We start from the raw sequence: 19,014 nt of genomic DNA on the forward strand, positions 1-19,014 counted from the left end.
GCCGCTGCAACCATGTAGCCCGCACAATGTCTGCGCTGGCAATCAGCGTTTAAAGACAGAGACGGACGCTTATATACACGTACCGTTAGGGGGGCTTATGACAAGATACACGTAAGCGTGCTCTTGACTACGCACGGTTTCAGGGTAGATTCGACAAATTTTACACGTGGCTGGTGCCAGCGCACGGGAATTACCTTGATGGTATTATGTATATATATATATATATATATATATATGTATATATATATATATATATACATACATTGAGGGAGACGTCAAGGGCAGTCGTCACCCAAAAGACACGTCGCAGAGGCAGTGGAATGGCGCCTTTATTCTGAGCGGCAACCCAGAACTCCAGCCCCAGGAATGATGATGAGGATGGGTATGAAGAATAGATGAGGTACGGCATGATGATGATAATTGTCTTCGGAAGCAGACGAAGTATACAATGAATTTCCCACGACAGTACAAGGGCCTGTATCCATGTCTCTTTGAAGTGGGCAATAGCGCAACGGACAGATTGATTCTCACACTTTCCCCCTCGTCGCGGAAGCGACCGCCTGGGAGCAGTTTATGGAGTGCGAGGTGTGAACGGTTTGAGCCGGGACACATGCACGATCTCTGTGCCCCTGTAGCGGCGGTCCGAAGGAGGAGAACAAGGCGCGATGCGATAATTGACGGGGGAGGTTTTTTCGAGGATGGTGTAGGGACCAAGAAATCGATGAAGGAATTTCTCACATAATCCTGGCTTGCGAATTGGCGTCCAAAGGAGTAACTTGTCACCAGGGCGGAACTGGACAGCACGATGCGTTGCGTCATATCGAAGTTTCCGGTCGTTTTGGCAGACTTCCGTGTGCAGGCGAGCAAGGCGAAGGCAATGGGCAAGGCGTGAGACAAACTGCTCGGATAAGGGGCTTGATGTAGACACGGGAGCAGTAAAGAAGGTGGTATCCAGAATAAAAGACGGGTGTCGGCCAAAAACGAGGAAAAATGGCGAATAACCAGTGGTCTTTTGAACAGCGCTGTTGTATGCAAATGTAACATATGGGAGAATCGTGTCCCAATTTGAATGGTCGGGTCGAATGTACATCGAAATCATATCCGACAAGGTACGGTGGAAGCGCTCAGTTAGCCCATTTGTCTGCGGGTGGTACGCGGACGTTGTTTTGTGCACAGTATGAGAGGCTCGGAGAACTTCCTCGAGAAGGTTGGACAAAAAAGTCCTGCCGCGATCGCTCAAGACTACTCGAGGAGCGCCATGACGCAAGAGGATCGAGCGTAAAAAGAAATCGGCGACCTCAGTAGCACAGGAAGAACGAACTGGAGCTGTCTCCGCATAACTTGTGAGGTGGTCTACGGCTGTTACGACCCAGCGATATCCGGCAGTCGTTGGAGGTAGTGGACAGTAGAGGTCAATTCCCACGGTGTCGAACGGTACCGACGGGCAAGGAAGGAGTTGTAGGAGTCCTGAAGGAGCGTAAGTCGAGGATTTGCGCTGCTGGCATGAGCCGCACGACGCAATGTAGCGGGCAACACAGGTGGCAAGGCCAGGCCAAAAAAAGCGGCTCCGGACTCGATCATACGTCTTATGAAAGCCTAGATGTCCAGCTGTGGCATCATCATGTAGGGCTTGCAATATCGTAGGGCGGAGGGAGCGCGGTGCAACGGGAACCCATCTGTAGCCCGAGGGGTGGTGGTTGGAATGGTGAAGGACTCCATCTAAAAGCCGAAATTGTTGAAGTTGACGACGGCAGCAACCGTTCACAGGACGTTTGGTTCCAGTAAGGTAGTCAATTATTCCACGGCAGTAGGGATCGGATTGTTGAAGTGCTGCCAATTCAGACACGTTATCAGACGCTATGTGGCTGACAGGGGCGATGGCAAGTGTTTTGCCACGCGACGGGGTCGCATCTGGAGCTTCGGATGACTGCAGCGGACATCGTGAGAGAGCATCCGCATCAAGGTGCTTCTTTCCGGATTTGTAAACGACTGTAAAGTCATATTCTTGCAGTCGAATAATCCAGCGTCCGAGACGTCCAGTTAAGTTTTTCTGCGACTGCAACCGGCAGAGAGCATGGTGGTCTGTCACCACTGTAAATGAACGGCCGTATAGATATGGGCGGAATTTCTGAACCGCCCAAACAACAGCGAGGCACTCCTGCTCGGTAATTGTGTAATTCTTCTCAGTGGGACTGAGAGAGCGGCTGGCGTAAGAAACAACCCTTTCCATGTGTTGGTCATCAGCCTGCAAAAGCACAGCACGAATGCCATGTCCACTGCCGTCAGTATGCAGAACAACCGGTCGGGACTCGTCAAAATGACAGAGTACTGGACCGGAAGTAAGTGCTGTTTCAACTCTTTGAAGGCTTGTTCACATGTCAGACCACTCAAAGGGTGTTACGGAGTGCATCAGCTTGTTGAGGGGAGAAGCAATAGCAGAAAAATTCCGGACGAAGCGACGGAAGTACGAGGCCAGACCTAAGAAGCTGCGCAGATTCTTCTGTTGTAACGGGCGTGGAAAGTTGATTACAGCAGCAATTTTTTCAGGATCAGGCCTAATACCATCCTTGCTTACTACGTGTCCCAAAACTTTAATGCTTCGTCTAGTGAAGCGGCACTTCTTAGTGTTGAGCTGAAGCCCCGCATTGGAAAGACAGGTGAGAACTTCATCCAGTCGCTTTAGGTGATCGGCGAAACCTGGAGAAAAATAACCAAGTCGTCGAGATAGCAAAAGCACGTTTTCCACTTGAGACCGCGGAGGACAGTGTCGATCATTCGTTCAAATGTTACGGGGGCATTGCGAAGCCCAAATGACAGGACGTTAAATTCATAGAGTCCGTCGGGGGTGGCGAACGTGGTCTTTTCTTTATCGTCCTCATGCATGGGGATCTGCCAGTACCCCGAGCGCAGATCAAGGCTTGAGAAATATTCGGCGCCTTGTAAGCAATCTAGGGCGTCATCAATCCGTGGCATCGGGTAAACGTCCTTCCGGGTAATTTTGTTCAAGGCGCGATAATCGACGCAAAATCGCACCGATCCGTCCTTTTTCTGCACTAGCACTACCGGGGAAGACCACGGACTAGTTGAAGGCCGAATATTGTTCCGCTGAAGCATTTCGGTGACATTGTCACTGATAACTTTCCTTTCTGCTGAAGACACACAGTAAGGACGGCGGTGAATAATGCGAGACCCGTCGGTTTCGATACGATGCGCTGCCACCGATGTCTTACCCAGTACGGTAGAATTAGAGTCGAATATAGATTTATGTTTGTTCAGAAGCTGCAGTAACGACTCAGTTTCAGCCGGGGAAAGGTCAGAGCTCATTGTGGCGGTTAGAGCGGGATCAGGAGAATCGGAATTGAGATTACTAGTAGATGAGACCGCACAGAGAGGGAAAATACAGGCGGGAGTAGAGGCAGCAACAGTAGCAATTGTGGTGCGCCGAGGTAGGACCATTGGCTCATGATTGGTGTTAACTACGATAAGAGCAGCAGTTCCCTTTGAAAAGCGCACGAGACTCGGAGCGATCACCAGCCCTTTGGGAAGGAAGCTAGGAGAGGGAGTGATGAGAACGTCACCATCGCAAAAGTGATTGGAACTAACCGAGATGATTTCCTCACTGCCAGGATCAAGGACGTAATGCGCGCTGGCTACTATGCGCTGCTGCGGCGCGTCATCAATAGTTGAATCATCCGTTTCCGTCAGTTCCATGTCTTGGCGGTCACAGGATATAATAGCGGATGCCGACGAGAGGAAGTCCCACCCTAAAATGAGCTGATGGGCCCAAAGCGGGAGTACCGCGCATTGTATGTGGTGCCGAATTCCATCGATGAAAACACGCACTGTACAATATCCAGTAGGTTTGATGACACCTTGGTTCGCGTTACATAAAGAGGGCCTAGTGTACGGAGTTTTCACTTTTCGCAGTTGCAAACATAACTTTTCACAAACCACTGAAATACTGGCTCCTGTGTCCACTAGCGCATCAACAATAACACCTTCTACATCGGCTCTTAGAGTGTTCGAGGGTTTGTCTGGAGGAATTGTCGATTTTCCCACTACTGCAGTTTTTCCTCCAAAAACTGCAGGAGCTGGTTTTCCTGGTGGGTGTTAGTAGCGTGGGTGGCCGGACGGAGGGGGGACAAAGAACGACGGTAGGGTGAAGGCGAGCGCCGGCGTGCAGAACGATGACTGGAAGGCTCGAGTGGCCCTGGAGGCGACGAAGGGCGGCGCGGAGTGGAAACGTGTTCGGTACGCCGATAACCGTAGGGAAACCGGGAATAGTCACGTTCGAACGGGGCGTAGCCTCTTCGCTCGTCTTGCTGACGCCGATGGCAGAAACACAGAAATGTGGGCCCTGATCCCACAATAGTAGCACACTGGGCCATCTCCAGGAAACCGTTGTCGGCCCGGTCGCACGGTGGTGTAATAATGCGGGGAAGCAGGGGCTGCGGCAATCGCTGTCACATGGGCTTGCGGCGACAGTGGCTGAACCTGCAAGGGTGGTTTGGCCGCAATCGCAGAGTAGGACGGCGCGTAGACGGTGGCCAAGGGAGGGGTCGTGGGCTAGTAGGCCTGAGAGCAGACGGTGGCAAGAGGAGAACGTGCAGGTGAATATCCCGTCATGGATGTTAGCTTCTCCCTGACAATATCTCGAAGCTCCGGCGCGTTAGTGTGACAATAGTCACGCGACGAGCAGGGCGAGTCCTGTTGCTGCAGTTCTTCGCGGATAATCGCGCGAATGAGGCTGCGCAGATCCGAGTCCCCGTATTGATGAGAGGCGCAAGCCTCCTGGCGAAGGCGAATAGACTGCAGTTGGTCCAGCCGTTAACAAGTCTTGCGGACATCACTGACGCTTGCAGGATTTTCCACAGCCAGAGCGTTAAAGGCAAACGGAGCGATACCCTTCAATACATGACGCACCTTCTCAGCCTCCGGCATGGTTTCATCCACACGGCGACAAAGAGCGACGACATCCTCAATGTAGGAGGCGAATGTCTTATCAGGGCGCTGAATGCGAGCGACAAGCGTTTGTCTGGCTACATCGGTGCGAATGGACGGCGTGCCGAAATTTTTTCGTAGCTCCTGAGTAAAGTTGGTCCAGTCGGTGATCGTGTGTTCGTTGTTACGGAAGCACGTCTTGGCCGCCTCGTGTAGGGAGAAGGAGACAATTCGAAGCTTGAATGCGTCATCCCACCGATTGAAGCTGCTGGCCCGATTATAGCTATCCAGCCAGTCGTCGACATCCTCACCTCGACGGCCAAAAAAACTTGGCGGATCGCGTTGGTGGCTGGTGATTGTAAATGCAGCAGGCACAGCAGCTGACGATCCGGAGGGGCTTTTCCCGCTCTCGTGCTGCATCATCAGATACAAGCGCCTACCGGAACCGAGCTCCAGGTGTGCGACTGGGGAAGACAGCGGACGGGACCGAGGTGCACCTCTACCACTTGAGGGAGACGTCAAGGGCAGTCGTCACCCAGAAGACACGTCGCAGAGGCAGTGGAACAGCGCGTTTATTCTGAGCGGCAACCCAGAACTCCAGCCCCAGGAATGATGATGAGGATGGGTATGAAGAATAGATGAGGTACGGCATGATGATGATAATTGTCCTGGGAAGCAGACGAAGTATACAATGAATTGGCCACGACAGTACAAGGGCCCGTATCCATGTCTCTTTGAAGTGGGCAATAGCGCAACGGACAGATTGATTCTCACAATATATATAAGGTTAGTAGAGACAGAGACAAACGAGAAAGATGTAGAAAATAAAAATAAGTTTACTGACGTTTCAAGGAGAGGACTCCACCTTATTTTTTTCGCGCTCTGTGTGAGTTTTTATCTTTTCAGACTATATATATATATATGTGTGTGTGTGTGTGTGTATGTGTGTGTGTGTGTGTGTGTGTAGTAAAAATGGCTATAGCTTCCAACAGAACTGTTTATTGGTCGATGCATCCGACCGAAACGTCGACCAAGAAACATTTTTGTGAGAAGCTATACCCATTTTTTACTATTTGTTACGGCATCCTAAGACAGCCCTTCTCGCAATCTATATATATATATATATATATATATATATATATATATATATAAAGAAAGAAATGCCGGCAGTCTACAACGCCCAAGAAGGCATAGGGGAGTGGTTAGACTATTTATTACCGTTAGTGACGTTACATTATTATTAATTTTTATTAATTACGTGAGAAAGAAAGAAAGAAAAACACGCGCCCAGAGTGGGGACCGAACCCACGCCTTTCGATTAGATCTCGAATGCCTTACCAATTCGGCTATCTGGGCGACTGTGTTCTGCTTCACTTTCTGGGGTATTTATATTTACTACAACTGTATCTGACGCTTGAGGGTGGTAGCCAGCGCCATTCAGACTCTATATATATATATATATATATATATATATATATATATATATATATATTTATATATATATATATATATATATATATATATATATATATATATATATATATATATATATATAAATATATATATATATATGTATATATATATATATATATATATATATATATATATATATATATATATATATATACATATATATATATATATATATATATATATATATATATATATATATATATATATATATCTATATATATATATATATATATATATATATAGGTATAGGAATAATACTTTCGGGAAATTTGTGGCCACAAGCCTTTACCTACGTTTCGACAAACGACTTGTCTTTATCAAGGAATCAAGTTTAGTCTCTGCAAGAATGTTTATCAAGATAGAGATTGAGTTGCAGACAGACGGGCAGGTTGTTTGGAGCTAGCGTGGCGGAAGGAAACTAGAGTGGGTCAATGGTCAGTTGAAGAAGCGAAATACTGAGAGTTGAACGCGGGTGTGTGTATTGCAACCGGCCCCCCAAGCGAGAATGCGTGAAGGCTACCACATGGCTGGGTGCAACAGGGAGGGCGGATTTAAGGTGTGCGGCGGTGGTGCTAGGGGACGCCAAAAGAGGGTTCCTGGAAGTAGTTGGGCAAGAGGGGCTCCTTGCGGGGTCATTGCAAGGTTACTGAACTGCGGGTAATAGAGATAGCCCGTGAACAGCCCATACGGCCCAAAGAATAGTTCCCGGTGGGGACGCCTGATTTCGTTAAAGAATATAAAGGGTATCCGCAGGTAGTTTCCACAGGGAGCGTTTGCAGTAGGTTTAGAGACAATGTTTTTTGATGTTTTTTTGTGTCTCTGTGTGTGTTCGTGCGTGCGCGCGTGTGTGTGTGTGCGTGTGGCCGTGCGCGCGCGTAGGTCTGTGCGCGCATGTGTGCGTGTGGGCGTGCGTGCGCGTGCGTGCGTGTGTGCGAGTGCGCGTGCGCGTGTGTGCGTGTGCATGCTTGTGTTTGTGTGCGTGTGTGCGGGTGCGCGTACATGCGTGCGTGCGTGCGTGTGTGTGTGTGTGTGTGTGTGCGCATGCGTGTGCGTGCGCGTGCGTCTGTGTGTGCGTGTGTGTGTGCGTGTGCGTGTGCGTGTGTGCGTGTGTGTGTGTGTAAAGTCTACAATAAGGCGAAATGCCGAAATCCGAGGGAGGCGGGTGTGTTTGCTTTGTAGAAATTGGCTATGAGCAAGGCAGGAAAAAGAAAGACAGAAACCAATTCTTTTGGGGTAGCAGCTTTGGGGATGTGCACGTAGGGTTATTCCGTATAGCGATGTCCACTTTTTGTAAGAGTATTGTTATTCTTTCGAATTGAGATATAGTAAGGTTTCTAAGCTGCCATTAAAACCTTTAATTCCAGCCGGCTGAAGGGAATTGAATTTATGGATTAAGTATGATGATCTGTGTTTCCTGTTCCTCGGTGACTTAATGTTGGACTGCAGACTATACAGCTTCTGATCATCGAAATTGTGGTTCGGCTGGTTGAAGTGTTGCGCGACTGCTATGAAGGCCCTGTGATGACTTTCGGCCGGATGACCATTCAGACGTACGTTAATCGGCTAATTCGTTTCTCCAATCTACTGCTTCTGACATAATGAACATTCTAGCATATACACAACGTTAGAAAAATTGCACGTGAAACTTGACCCAAACTGATGAACGTATTGGCTGGCAGTGCCATTTACAATGCACTCCGTCAGCACGTGTTTGAGAGAGTGGCATTTAGGACGGAGGTAGGAGCGTATGACTAGTTTCTCGGAAGAACCTTTTTTGGCATGAACCACAATAACTTTTACGTTTTTATTTTTTTTTGCAGGTAACTGTTGGTGCTTGGGGAATGTCTTTTTAAGTTAGTAATTATTCGTTGACGCTTGAGCCCTGCGTTCCTTTCTTGTTTGTATGCTCTTTCGTAAGCCATATCCAGCTAGCTGACCGGGTGATTTCTGCTTTAGTTCATTAAGGTGTTATTTATAGTCTCCGTTGTCACTGCATACTCTTATTATGGTTGCCTGTTCGTTAATTTCCTAATCAGCGTGGTTTTCCGTTTACCATTCTTAAAACAACAGTAGCGTCTGGGAGGTTTACTTGTGTATCCGAGTACTGGCATGAGAATTTATTGGTTGGGTGCGAAGAATTGAAATGCGAAATGAAACTTTTAAGGCTGTGCGGCCAAGCTCCCAAATCATGAAGACTTCATCAATGTGTCGAAGGTAAACCTTCGGTTTGGGGGGAAAGAGTCCCAGAGGGAAGCTTCTAGTTTTCCAAATAGATATTGGCGTAGGTGGACGAAAAGGAGTGCCCATGCAAGTTCCAAAAATTTCCAACTAGTAAGATGAGTCAAACTCGAAATAATTTAGAAATAGAAATTATTTTTGTAGAGTGATGTAGGCTCATAACATATGTTGGTGTGGGTTTTCTGTTAAGGGCTTTGATGTAGGTTCTACTCCTACATTGTTGAGGATGTCCGTATAGAGGGCACATACGTCGAGCGTGAGCGGATGGGCGTCATTGGGTGTTTGCCTACATTGTTTATTGCTTCTATTATGCGGAGGAAGTTGAGGGGGTGTCGTGAACGAATGAAGGTAGAGAAGTCGGAGTTTCTGCCAAATGATGACTCAGAAACACAGAAAATGCTTCTGTAATGGTGTTGTCAGAAACCATTGGTCGGCTCGAAACGGCAGCAAAAAACAAAGCCTGCGCGGGGACTTTATGAATTTTGTGGCGGGGAAGAAAGGTCCTGCTAGTTTGTTCGTCGGTCTCATGATGTTTAGTTCTCCTCTCGTGATTCTTTGCCTGGCCAGACCATCTGCGAGAGTGCGAAGAATCGTTTGACAGTATTCGTCGGAAGGTTCATGATTTATTTGGTGGTAGTAACAATGGTTGTTAGCAGCCTATAGGCCTTTATTTCCTATGTTTTTTATTCGTAGCTTGAAAAGGCTAGCTCCTTTATATGCAGGTGTAATGATTATGTCTGTTCTGGCGGCTAGAATATTTACATTGACTTCTTCTAGGGGAGTCAGGTTTTTTCGTTGATTTTTATTTTTTCTTATGGTTAAAATTTCTTTTGATACAGATTTTATATACAAATCGAGTTCTGTGGAATCATCGGCATCTGACGTCCCAGTGACTGGTGCATGGAATGCGTGGTCGTTAAATTGGGAATTGTCTTGCTTATAAAAAAAATTCCTTTGTTTTCGTTTTGCGATACATTTGGTTAGAAAATGGTGTACCCTGCATTTATTCACGTGTTTCTCGGTAAAACAGAGAGTGAGGCCTCATTCCAGGTTGTTTTTTTCGTTTGTCGATAATTTTTTGGTAGAAAATATCCTGATACTTCAAATACGTTCGGTAAACTAAAACGTAAAAGTGTTTCTCTGCATACTAGAGATAAAATAATTGTTAAAAATGGCTGACGAGAACTATACTGCTTAAGGCAGGGCAAAATTTTTTCGGAGTGCGAACTGCAGTAGCCTGGATCACCGCGCTTAGCTGCTGAGTCTATGAAAGTAATCGCGTTACGAGCGAACGCACGGTGGCCTGCGATACTCTGCCGATTCCTCACAGCAGTTCCCCGCCGCCGAGTATGTTCTTGCAAGTTTCTGCATTTGTAAGCTTCTTCCTCTTAGCCGCAAACTACGTCTCATGGAGTTATTGCAATCTTCGTCTGGCGAAGGGACCGCAAACTGAGACTCAGGAAGTGAACGCGTCATCGTCGACCGCACGACGGAACAAGCTGCTATATCGTCAGTTCACACCATGTCACTACCGCCGAGCATGTCTCAGTGGCTCCCCCTCAAACTTTCGCCATGCGTCCCCACCAAGGAACATCTCCCATGGCTTCGGCATAACGCCCCCCTCCTCACACTTTCCAGTCTTGCCTCCTCCGTTTTCTCTGTCTCCGGTTCTCCCTTTGTTCTGTTGGTAACCTGGACAACGCCGCCATCAAACTACTTTAGCGGCCGCCAAATGCTCACCCCGTAAAAAGTATTTGTTTATTTCGGCATCGGAAAGGTTAAATAACTTCGTGTTTGCACAGCGCAGACTTGGACGATCAAAAAACATTAACCAACCATTGGTGACACTGTGGTCTCATTGCACTCAGCTGTCCAAGCTTTTGTGCGTAAATATTTTTTGATATACTGGAGCTTACGCTATCATGTGACCACTACTTCTTCAAGCTTATTTCAATTGCTCAAGTTTGTTATAAATAAAATTTTTGCAGGCCATATTTGGAGAAACCGAAGTTGTTCATCACGCAGTAAATCCAGATTTTTCAGGTAAGCCTTTCTTTTACTGTTGCAAAAATTGGAACACCATACAAGGATCTCTGCCCAGATTGTTTTGTTGGTGTTGTACTCTATATGACTTACCGCCACTAGAGCAAACTTCTTCAGTATCACAAAACCCTAGGCTGGAAAATAATAATCTCCCTAGTTGACATAGAGAAGTATACCTCCGCATAGGTAGAGTGGCTAAATGTTTAGTAGCAGTCACACATATATACTCGTACAAAAATTACACCACAAACAAATTTAATAAAGTCAAACAAAACAAAGAATATTAAAAGGACCTTGTCATATTTCTTGTAATTTTAACCAATGTAACTAAACATTGCAGCAGGTTTACGGTATCGTTCATTAAAAAAGCGAATACAAGCAATCGGCGAACGTGACAAGCACGGCAAAAGTTACAAGTATCCCGAAATGCACAGACTCTCCCCTTTCTCTGACGAATTCAATAACGGCAACTTGGCAGTTACAAAAGTAGCATTTGAAAAGCCATGAGGATTGCGCGGAACGATGTCACGAAGATGAGGAGAAAACAGGACGATCGCAACAAAGAACTAATTTATTCAAGGGCCTACTCCCCCAAATATAAGACAAATTGGCGCATGCGCCGAACATACATGTGCAATTGTATGCGCCGAACGCAATTGTGCGCATCATTTATCAAGAAGGGTTCCATTACCTCTTACCCAACATCGCTGCTGCCCCGGCCAAGAATCTTATTCTCATTCAGTCGCGGCCTGCACCAACTTTTTTCGAATCTCTGCAATGCTCCCTCAAGTTAGTTCTATTATCTATATCTCCCAAAGTGCGCTCATGCCCTCCTGCATGATCGTTCACGCAGTGCCCAGTTTGGCCAATATAGACGTTTACACATATCAGTGGAATTTCGTAAACGACTCCTTTCGCGCATTTTACAAAGGGCTTGGAATGTTTTTTGGCGAAACCGCTCCTTTTGGTTTTCTCTTTTGCAGACAGAGAACAAAGCTGTCCCAGCTTCACCGGAGCAGAGAACAGTAAAGGTACTCCGTACCTATTAGCTACTTTTTTCAAATTGTGGGCTACTTTATGCATGTATGGAAGCACCACTGGCTTCGCACCACCCTTTGATACCCTTTTGCGCGTTTTTCCTTTTGTCATTTGGAGAAGTGTTTCACTGACCACAGACAGGACTATACAGGGGAAGCCAGCATCCTCCAACCAGAACACTTTGTTTTTAAAACTTTCCGCCATTCTTTGCCAGCACGCCTTCATAAGGGAAGACTCAAGTCACAATGCAGCAATACCTCTTTTTATGGTGTTTGAATGCGCCGACTGATAAAGTAAAAGATCCTTTGCAAGTCTTGAATGATACATCCAACACACATTGTAAGCGGGTGTGTAAGAATATAAGGTCTGAATTGTGGAGACAGGTTCGCCTTCTTCAAGGCTGGCTCCACATTGTGTGCTTGACTCGGTACTCTACTAGCATAGGGGAGCATATCCTGCGTATCCACAGGCGGAATGCAGCGTTTTACACGTAGGGGCTGTGGAACATCACGCTAAAACAACTGCTGAAGTTGACGAACAGACGGAAAGAAGTTCGAAGAAAGGGGACCGTGACTGTGCTAGGAGATGTTAAAGTGCCTAAGACGAATATGGACGTACTCGAGAAAGTACCAAAGTACAGCGAGGAGCCAGATGTACAAGTTAATGGATTACTTGCACTAGACAGAAGAATCGTGAAGAAAGCTGACGGAGAGAGTCAAGAGCGCTGCCTATTAATAGGGGTGGACAGATGAGTGAAGACAGTTCACAACCACGAACTTCTGAGAAGCGACCCTTTGAAGATATTCTGGACTTTTTTAGAGATAAGAACCTGCGGCCTCTGCAGGCAGACAACGACGGAGGTTTTGATGTTGTACCTGAAGGTGTGTTTAGTGCAAAGGCAGGTGAGGCAATTAGTGAGAACTTTAGACAGGTTAAGAAGGGTGTCACGTGAATTAAAAACAATGTCATGAAGTTATGTAATTACTTGGGATGGTGAAGGTAGCATCTGGTATAAATAAATGTGTAGGCAACTCATTGGAGGTATTTTTCCTGGCCAAGCCACATTACGCAGATTTGCCGTTTAGGAGCGTGGTTAGTGAGAGAGGCTCTTGGCAGATCCAGGTCAGTACGTTTCTTCAGAAACTTGTTCATACGCTAGAGGTGTGGGATCCTTTTGCTTCCAGAAATTCAAAGAATGTAACTTCTTTCTTGAACAACACCATAACATAGGTCTTATGTTTTCTGCCGATTATAAAGACCTCTTTTATTCCATGCCTCATGCTGAACTGTTCGAGTCGGTTAGGTCCTGTATAGTGGAGAACGGTGGAGAACGGTGAGGTTTTGTTTCAGAATTCAACAGGGATGAATGCAGATAATTTTATAACTTTACTTGAATTTTATATCAATGGTGTTTTCATCAATTTTGACAATAGTTTTTCCTTGCAACGTCGTGGTATATGTATCGGTTTATGTGTAGCCTTTGTCCTGTGTAATATTTTTTTGTCTTACATTTACCGCACCCGAGTGGATCATTTTATTCGGAACAAGGCTGTAAAATTTTGAGGTATGCGGATGATTTTATATAATTTTAATTACATCAGCAGAATCACTTCAGCTACCAAGACCTGATGAACGGGATTTTAGATGATTTTAGACAACATGGCAAGGGGCTGAAGTTTAGACATGAGGTTCCGAAAGAAGAAACTCTACAGTTCCTGGACCTAGAAGTGTCTGTTTCTGAAACACATGTGTGTTGGATGTATCATCCAAGAGTTGCAAACGATCTTTTACCTTATCTGTCGGTGCATTAAAAGACCCTGAAAAGAGGTATTGCTGCAGTGTGCCTTAAGTGTTCTATTATGAAGTCTTGCTCGCACAGAATGGAGGAAAGTTTTAAAAACCAAGTGTCCCGGTTGGACGATGCTGGGTTCCCCTTACGATCCTGGCGGCGGTGAGTGAAACACTCCTCCTAAAGACGAAAGGAAAAACGTGCAAAAGGGCATCCAAGGATGGTGCGAAGCCAGTGGTGGTTCCATACAAGCTTTAAGTATCCCACCATTTGATAAAAGGTGGCTAATAGGTATGGAGTACCTTTAGTGTCCTCTGGTGCTGTGAAGCTAGGACAGCTTTGTTCCATGACTGGAAAGGAAGAAACCAAAATGACCGGTTGTGCCAAAAAATATTCCAAGCCCTTTGTGAAATGCGCGAAAGGCGTCGTTTACAAAATTCCACTGACATGTGGAAAGGTCTATATTGGTCAAACTGGGCGCTGCGTGAACGATCGTGGAGTGGGGCATGAGCGCAATTTAGGAGATATGGATGCTAGAACTAACTTGACGGACCTTTGCAGGAATTGCGAAAAAAGTGGGTGCAGGCCATGACTGAATGAGGTTACGATTTTTGGCTGGGGCAGCAGCGATGTCGCGTGGGAAATAATGGAAGCCTTCTTGATAAATAAGTCACACAATTGCGTGAGTGAAACGTCTTTGGCTTTGTATAAAAGAGAGTCGGAATTTTTAAAGTCTGGCCTTTAGGGTTGACGTTCAACACGTTCTTTCCTGACGTTTTGCACAGGTATGTTCGGCGCATGCGCCAATTTGTCTTATACAGGGGGGTTGTAAGCCCTTAAATAAATTAGTTGTTAGTTGCGCTCGTCCAGCGGTCTTCTCTTCCTGTCATCGTTCCGCGCAATCCTCATGGCTTTTCAAGTATCAGACCATCTAGCCCGTCAACAAACATTGCTGAAAAAGTAGCATGTTGCAATTATTAATGATCTTTGGCTCCATATACTAATTTTGGTAGCTCTTTAGCAAATATTTTGAAAATCGTCTGTCATGGGGTGTTAATTTTTAAGGGGGGCACATTACAAGTGAATACTTGGTAATGCGATTTTATAGTTGGGCTGAAGAACATTTAACAACTCCCATGAAGCCCAGTCGATTATAGATCAATCAGTCCACTCAGTTCTTCTAACACTCCCTGACGTTTTAACCTGCCTGTCTGAAGGAAACCTACAATATTCATTCTTGCATTGAGGCTGGACCGTCCAAAGAAATGACGAGTAATATATTTCCAATGCCCCAGCACCTTTAGTCACATTTTTTCCCGTTACTTGAGAATCCAATGGCGAGTAAAATGCGCCGGTTCAGTGGTTTGATCCCAGCACTGTTGCAGCCCGCCTTCGAGGAGCAGCTTCTGAACTCAGGGCTACCTGCTGTAAGAAATCGATTTTGTTCCCAAATTCTCTGTACATTTAACAATTCGATACACATCTCAGTTTGTGCGAAAATGTTTAAGAGCAAATTTACTGCTTTAGTGCCAAACGTGTCACTAATATTCAATATTTGGTGATTATTTTTGACAGCAGACGCATCAACCAAAGAAACTATGTAGATTTATTGACTAAACGAAATTCCTCATTATTCTGGATTTCATTATACGATAGTACGTCACGACACCCATGCTTACAATAGGAACATTTCACCTGAGCATGAAACTGACACATATGTTCCAAGGCAATCTTCACTTTTCAAAAACGGATTCATTGAATGATTGATTTCACGGTTTAACGCACCGACAAAACACAGGCGATGTGGCCCGCTGTAGTTCAAAACATCGGATTAATTTTGCCCACCTGGGAATCTAGTTTGCACCGAAGTATCGTAGACATGGGCGTTTTTGCTTTTCGCCTCCATCAGAAAAAGAGTGTCCAACTGTTGAATATGACCATATGAAATGTGCGAAAGCAGAAGCATCTGACAATGGTTCAGTTTCTTCGATGTTCGTGTTTTCTACTCAGAAGGTAGCTTGTGTTTTCAGTAGCCATACAGTCAACCATTTCCACAACGTGCGTTTTTGGACTCCTGAAATATATGAACCACTAATTTGTTTGGGTGACCTTATGCAGGGAGATGTTGGTGCGCTGTTCTTAGGAGACATAGACCTAACCTCGCGAACGCAACCGTTATTTTATGATTAGATTGTCGCCCGTGCTCCTACCCAAAATTTCATGAAAGCGTTTGGTATTCTAGGAAACAAAATCACTGGAGGTGGAACAATATTTGCTCCGCTGCAGTTATCACTCGACAAACAATTCTTCAACCAACTGTGAACTACTTGAACCAGGTTTCAGAACAGCTAAAAAACTGCTCGGGGTCACCTTCAGCCGAAGCATCTATTAGTCGCTATCTTTATTGGCTTGAAGTTGTTTGCTCACGCAACCAAAGAACGCACAAAACGCCTGTGTGTTTTCAATGAAACGGTGTACAGTAACGTTCCCCTGTAAGGCCTAATATTCGCATTAGCCCATGCTAAGCTCTTGTAATGTCGTCTGTCGCTTTCATCTGTTGTATGGATATAACTTTTGGGAGTCGCCACTGATTGGCTGCAAGTATCTGGCATTTCTTACGCTTGCGTAGCAGCAGTTCGAGGGTTGTGCCGAGATGACTTCTGAAGCAAACACTAATAATTCAGCATACAGTTTTGTCTCGCTATCTGACACAATCCAGCAACCTCTTGCCCATAAAATAGGATAGTAAGTCTCGCTCATAAAATCAGACAGAAGAATAAGACAGTACGCATATCACCAGTGGATGCACATACTATATTTTCGTAGCTAGAGAGATATCATGTTAGTTGTTCCTGCGGCATAAAACATAATCTCAGACCTTTAAATACACAAATATGTTTCTAAAGCATCTGGCTCGAAGCCCTCCATTGCATACTGCAGGCGTCTTATAAACATACAGAAGGGTGCTTAGAAAACGGCTTAAAATTTGGCTTCAAATGTTTGTTTATGATGCTACTTGTACGAGCACTAGTTTCTTGCCGTTCGCTATGAGAGCTGCTTGAGGAATGTTTAGTTTTATCCGTTTGAATTATCCATTAGGGTGGGTAATGGTTGGTAAGGCTGGTTAATGTGGGCTGCAGTTTATGTCTACAGCCAAAAGCTCTAATGAGGAAATGTAGATTGGTTGGTCATTAAGGCGTCTAGGCTTGGGTGAGTGCTATTCCTCCATGACTCGCATAACTGCCTGTCAAAACGTAGACACTTGTGAAAGTACCCGTGTACACAATTTTTACCGTCCTCACAGCTATTTCTTAAAACGCCAAGCGCGAACACTAGGCGTGTGGTTGATTGGCCAACTGTAAATATAAGCTGCGATAGGGTAGGACGAAGAGTGTAGGACTGCATATTATAACTTCGGGGGCGCAGATTGCTATGGTAGATCAGATGTAAATGTAGATTCCTAACTGGCTCTGCGTTACTGCCTCCCTGGGTCACTCCCCATTTATTGAGTTGTTATGCAAGGCAATAGTAAATCACCTTTGAAATTCTTGACTAGCTTGCCCGCAAGGAATACAAAAAAAATGTCCGCATTTGTGCCTTCAACCCGATCGGGGCCTCTGAAGACGGGTAGAGGAAGGAGAGAAGAGGAATAAATCAATTGGTTTCTGCGAAGCCATAAATCAATATATAGAGTGACTCGTTTTATGGCTAGCTTGCCGTCTTTTTGTGCCCATTGGATGGATTCGTGCGGTCTGGATGAGCTGTCCTTTTATTTCTTCGGCCCCTGCAGAAGTTCCACATCAGCCATTGGTCATATTCTCAAGGAGAAGGAATGGTATTTCAGGCAATATTATGACAAAACAGTTATGTTGCACTTTGCTAAACTTGAGCAAATGTATCGCCCTCGAGGCAACAATATCAAAAGTGTAGAGATGGTACTTCTTCGCCGAATCCACACTGGCAATCTCTTGCCGCTCGTGCGATTGCAATTCATAAACCCGTACTCATTCCTAACCCCCAGTGTTCTGCAGGCCCCGTATTCCTGCAAGAGAAAATATCCTTTGTCGGGTACCATGCTTTTATTCTGTATCGTATACAACCCTGAAGTATCGTATCGTATACAACCCCGCCGCTGTGGCTCTGTGGCTAAGGCGTTGCGCGGCTGAGCACGAGGTGGCGGGTTCGGTTCCCGGCCGTGGCAGCCGCTTTTCTGATGGAGACGAAGAGCAAAAACGCCTGTGTGTGCGAGATTTCGGCGCACGTTAAAGATCCCCAGGTGGTCACAATTAGTCCGGAGCCCTCCACTACGGCGCGCCTCATCGCCTGCGTTGCGTCGGCGCGATAAACGCCCACAATCAAATCAAATCAAATCAACAACCCTGAAGTCGCTAGGATTTCTTCCAGCTGGCCCCACAAAAGAGTGACCCAAGCCGCCTCTAAAGATGGGCGAACTAAGCTCTGGCCAGATGATATTGTGCATTGTGAAGAAGAAGCAGCACCTGGCCATTTGTTCAGAGTTACTGTTCTACCCCCACAAATGGGCACCGGTGAATCTCGTCCATATACGGAGTCGCCCGGGACTCTTCGCACACGGAGGTTTTCCCCATGACAATCCGCGCCAACTCCAGACTTTACCCTTAAACTGGAAGCCCACGCGTAGGTGTGGCCACACGCTGATTCTTGATCCTGGGAAATGGCATGTACGGGGTCACTTAGAAGAAATTACAAGGGAGTGCGCGCTTTGGCTGGGGTTCGTGCTGGATAACAATAAGAACTACATCTGGAAGGTCGTGTAAAAGGTAGCTTGGCGTCGCCTCTTGTCCAAGTAATACCGCCCATGCGTACCACTTGCAATGCCTGAGGAGCTACTGCTCCAAACTAGAATCCGCCTAGCTCAACTTCGCACACCAGGACACCATGTTTTCGAGGGTTGCCGTGATAAAACTTTCGCATTATTTCGTTTGCTCTCCTTATCTTTACGAAGCGCCCTCCAAGCTCGTATTCCTGTCTTGACGGGGATCATCAGGTTAGAACAAACAGCAGTACCTCATTTGACATTCCCTATCAATCAACCGCTATAACTAGAGGGTCGAATTCCGGAGATACACAACTATGAGCACAAGGGTCGAGTCTGAAATATCTTGAGGTGTAGTAAAAGTACCGGAGACGGTGTTCAGTTCAGCGCACGGAGTAGAAGTTCCCAAATAATTTCAAAGATGTCGGAATGGCAAGCGCCGCTTTTTGGACTACGAGCCGTTCCTGACACCATTACCAACTACGGGGAACGTTTGAGGCCATAGTGCGGCCAGAAGAAATAAGTACCGTTCCTTGTGCCGAAAGCCTGTCGCGGATTGTGTTGCGCAGGCACGTATTAGCCCGTTGCGCTTCTCATCCCAGACACCCTGCCGCCCAGAAGCACTACGAGTAATTTGACTCATGCGGTGTAATTTTACAATTCAGAAGGTGAGACAGTGCGGTATATTCTTTTTTCT

The 19,014-nt window shown here is 46.0% G+C and overlaps 1 protein-coding gene across 1 annotated transcript in view; it reads left to right on the forward strand.

Annotated features, from left to right (window-relative positions):
* The first annotated feature begins 2,269 nt into the window (after positions 1 to 2,269).
* Positions 2,270 to 19,014, forward strand: part of LOC144163844 (uncharacterized) — a 200,999-nt gene continuing 184,254 nt past the window's right edge. The window contains exon 1 of the mRNA XM_077694528.1: positions 2,270 to 2,339. Within this exon, the coding sequence (XP_077550654.1) occupies positions 2,270 to 2,339 (70 nt within the window). The remainder of the gene's footprint in view (positions 2,340 to 19,014) is intronic.

Source organism: Haemaphysalis longicornis, unplaced genomic scaffold (genome assembly GCF_048455015.1).
Source record: "Haemaphysalis longicornis isolate Haplotype H1 unplaced genomic scaffold, Haemaphysalis longicornis Haplotype H1 scaffold_13, whole genome shotgun sequence".
Classification (NCBI taxonomy): domain Eukaryota; kingdom Metazoa; phylum Arthropoda; class Arachnida; order Ixodida; family Ixodidae; genus Haemaphysalis; species Haemaphysalis longicornis.